The sequence below is a fragment of the Cannabis sativa genome, chromosome 4, assembly GCF_029168945.1.
Source record: "Cannabis sativa cultivar Pink pepper isolate KNU-18-1 chromosome 4, ASM2916894v1, whole genome shotgun sequence".
NCBI classification, from domain to species: Eukaryota; Viridiplantae; Streptophyta; class Magnoliopsida; order Rosales; family Cannabaceae; genus Cannabis; species Cannabis sativa.
In genome coordinates, this window is record NC_083604.1 from 4,889,103 (window position 1) to 4,892,909 (window position 3,807).

Genomic DNA, 3,807 nt, shown 5'->3' on the forward strand with positions numbered 1-3,807 from the left:
ACTTAAATATCAATTTTTATTTTTCTATTATAAAATCATCATTTCATAAAAACTTCTATTTTTCTATTTTTATTCAAATAATTTCATAGTCTAGCTTCAATCGAACAAATTCAAACCCTTTAAGAATATTTTCAATGATAAAACTTTGAAGGATGTTAGTAAAATATTGAAATGCTATATTATTAGAGAAAAAATAATATTATTTTAAAAATTTACATGGTATTGATGTTATTATTTTTTTTAATAAAAAATTAAAGTTAAAAAATTATTATAATAGAAATTAAAATATATATTAAATAATAATATGTAAGATAATAATTATAATATTTGTAAAGAGTCTTATACACTTTTGTTTTTGGACATCAACTTTTTTTTAATAAAATAAAAAATATGAAAAACGGTGAATCTGATGCAAAATTCTGTACACGATGTGGGACCCTAAATAAATAAAAATCACAAATATACAATTTCTAGGGAGTTGTTTTCAGTAGGACACGTGTCACCAACTCAAACCAACATTTTTGCCTTTAATATGGTTTTCTCTACTCTTCTCTGTTTTTGAACAAGAAAATGAAAAATACAAAAACCAATGACCAGCAAGCGTTTGAATTTGATTGGTTGGTTGTGACTCTCTGAAAGATCGAAAACGAGAAAAAGTTTGTAGCTTTTCTAATAAAAAACTAATTTTTATTTATTTTTCTCTGAAAAAAGTAATTTTTCAGAGACCCCTATAAGAGTAGGAGGGGTTTCTGGAACATTTTTTTTGAAGGTCTCTTGTCTAGAAAAAGAAGAGAAAGAGAAGCAAGCCCTTCTTCTTTATTTTGTTTTGTGGTTGAAGAAGAAAAGGAAAGGAGGAGGGTCTGTAAAGAAATGATTAGATTGTGGATAACTTCTTTGCAATTAGCAGAATTGTTTGTGAGCTCTTTGGTTCATCTTCTATATGGGTTTTATATATTTAGCTCAGCGGTGGCTGGTGATCTTTCTCAGGCTTTGAATGAAATATTTAAGCCTAATGTCAACATTGAGTTGAATGAGATTGTTCCTCACGACAGACCCGGAAATGTTGAGGATTTGCCTCCTATTGTTTTGGTTCATGGGATTTTTGGTTTTGGTAAAGGGGTACGTTCTTTATCTGAAATGGGTTTGAATTTAAAAGGAAAAATATAGAAAAATAACAAAGAGAGAATTATGATTTTGGTAGCATTTCTGGGTTGTCATAATTTGTTTCTAATTATATTTTCTTATATGGGTATGGTTTTTTCTTATAGAGATTGGGAGGTTTATCCTACTTTGCCGGTGCAGAGAAGAAAGACGAAAGAGTCCTGGTACCTGATTTGGGGTCCTTGACAAGCATTTACGATAGGTATGAGCTTAAAGCTAGCTTTTCTTTGGTGAATGGTGATGATTCTTCTGGGTTTAAATCTTCTTGTTCAAGCAAAAGCTTTAATGGGTTTTTGTCATTTTCAGGGCTAGGGAATTGTTCTATTATTTGAAAGGTGGGCAAGTTGATTATGGAGAAGAACACAGCAAAGCTTGTGGGCACTCCCAATTTGGTCGTGTTTATGAACAAGGTATCTTCTTCTTACTGATTTTGCAGCCCTTTCTTTTTAACATTTTCACTTTTTATTTTGTCTCATTCTTATTAAGTTATTATTACTCTTTGTTTTGTTTACAGGGCATTATCCTGAATGGGATGAGGATCACCCTATTCATTTTGTTGGCCATTCGGCTGGGGCCCAGGTTGTTCGTGTTCTGCAACAAATGCTTGCTGATAAGGTTTGTTGAATCTTACAAATCAACTGTAATCATCTCTAGATTTGATAAAGTTCGAATATTTTGCTATTGTTATGTTTTGTTTCAGGCATTTAAGGGATTTGAGAACACCAATGAGAATTGGGTATTGAGCATTACTTCCTTGTCTGGAGCTTTCAATGGAACCACAAGGACCTACTTAGATGGGATGCAGTGAGTTTCATTTGCATTTTTTAATCATTTTCTTTTGAACTTCAGTTATTACTATTAGCATAATCTAATTCTACATTAACCAATATATGAGTTGATGATATCATACTAGAAGTTTTCAAAGAATTATTCGATTATGTATTATCTTGTTGAGTTTTGATTCTTCCCTTTTCTTGTTACTAAAAAGTAGTTACTGGTTTCTATTTGTTCCAGGCCAGAAGATGGGAGGTCCATGAAAGCTATATGTTTGTTGCAGCTATGTCGTTTAGGTGTTATTATTTATGACTGGTTTGATATTCCATGGCTGAAGGCCTATTACAACTTCGGTTTCGATCACTTCAACATGTCTTGGAAGAAAACCGGTATTTGGGGTCTCCTTGATTGCCTGTTAGGGTATTCAGGTCCATTTGCTTCCGGTGATTGGATCCTGCCCGACCTTACAATTCAAGGATCGATAAGATTGAATAGTCACTTACATACATTTCCCAACACCTACTACTTCAGCTATGCTACCAAGCGTACTAAGAAGATCTTTGGAATCACAGTCCCTTCTGGGATACTTGGAATTCATCCAATGCTTTTCATTAGAGTATTGCAGATGAGCCAATGGCGTCATCCCCCAGACGTTTCTCCTCCATTCAAAGGATACAGGTAGGCTTACACTGGTTTTTCTTTGTTAACACAATCACCTAATTTAACTCTAGATATCGAGTTTTCAATTCGTTTATTGGTTATTTTGCATATGCAGGGATGAGGATTGGCAGGACAATGATGGAGCACTCAATACCATATCCATGACACACCCTCGTCTTCCTATCGAGCATCCTAATCGCTTTGTTGAAAATGAATCAGATTGCCAACCTATGGAACCGGGCATCTGGTCAGTAATACTTCTATGCATATAACATCTAGTTCTCTACTAACATAAGCAGATCATATTGTTGCTAATTGCTGTGGTTACTAAGCATTTTCATCCTAGTATCAAAATTGTCAATCACTATAATTTTGAAGAGTGGGACCCCTGTTGAATGCAGGTACTACAAGATTGTGGAAGGTGATCATATTCTGTTCATTGTGAACAGAGAGAGAGCAGGAGTCCAGTTTGATATGATATATGACAGCATTTTTGAACGTTGTAGAAAACATGTATTTAGGAAAACCCCACCAATATTACCAAACCAAAATCACCAATAGTTTTAGTATTATTGTCATACAAAATTGGTATGAAAAACTTCAAAAGAAAGCAATACAAAATTGGGCCTTGATGTAAATATGGATAATCATTTCTCTCATTCTTTTCTTACATTTTTACTGTTATTGTACTCAACTACTCTTGAGGCTAAGGATGATGATTATAGAGATATAGGCTGCCTTCACTATCAACAATCTTTTTGTTCTTCTCTTATAAGACATAAACAATTAACCTTGAAAAGCTTCTTTTTCATTTTCTTTTGTTAATTTTCATGTTTCATACATTTAATATTTGCTACTACATGGCATTGAGCTTTTTAATACGACTCGCGAAGTTGAAACAAATAAATTTACCAAAACACCTTTACTTTAGATTCATCACAATTCACTAGCAAGATAATTATTTTTTAACATTTAGCGAGTGAAACAAAATGAATTCGAAACATCAATTGGAAAATTTTACTTTTTAAAAAAATTATGAATCATATTGAGGGAGTATGAATTTTTAAGCTAGAAAGATTAATTGAAAATAATAATAATAATAACCTAAAAAGATGGTATTTTTTTATATATTTTTTTTAAGAAATTACAAATTTTATGAGTTTATATAATCTGTTCATTTTTGACATTTTTCAAAAACTTATTTTATGGAAA

At 32.1% G+C, this 3,807-nt stretch overlaps 1 protein-coding gene across 1 annotated transcript; it reads left to right on the plus strand.

Annotated features, from left to right (window-relative positions):
• Window positions 1-492: 492 nt before the first annotated feature.
• On the plus strand, window positions 493-3,394 carry LOC115712779 (uncharacterized). Its single transcript, XM_030641140.2, has 8 exons — window positions 493-1,119; window positions 1,269-1,363; window positions 1,468-1,571; window positions 1,676-1,776; window positions 1,862-1,965; window positions 2,176-2,613; window positions 2,711-2,842; window positions 2,997-3,394. Exons 1-8 carry the CDS (start codon window positions 871-873, stop codon window positions 3,154-3,156), a joined length of 1,383 nt encoding a protein of 460 aa, XP_030497000.1. The 5' UTR covers window positions 493-870; the 3' UTR covers window positions 3,157-3,394.
• The last annotated feature ends 413 nt before the right edge of the window (window positions 3,395-3,807 follow it).

Coding starts and splice junctions, on each gene's coding strand:
- LOC115712779 (XM_030641140.2), top strand. CDS start 871: ATGATTAGATTGTGGATAACTTCTTTGCAATTAGCAGAATTGTTTGTG. Junction 1,572..1,675: donor TGGTCGTGTTTATGAACAAG/GTATCTTCTTCT, acceptor TTTTGTTTACAG/GGCATTATCCTGAATGGGAT. Junction 2,843..2,996: donor CCTATGGAACCGGGCATCTG/GTCAGTAATACT, acceptor TGTTGAATGCAG/GTACTACAAGATTGTGGAAG.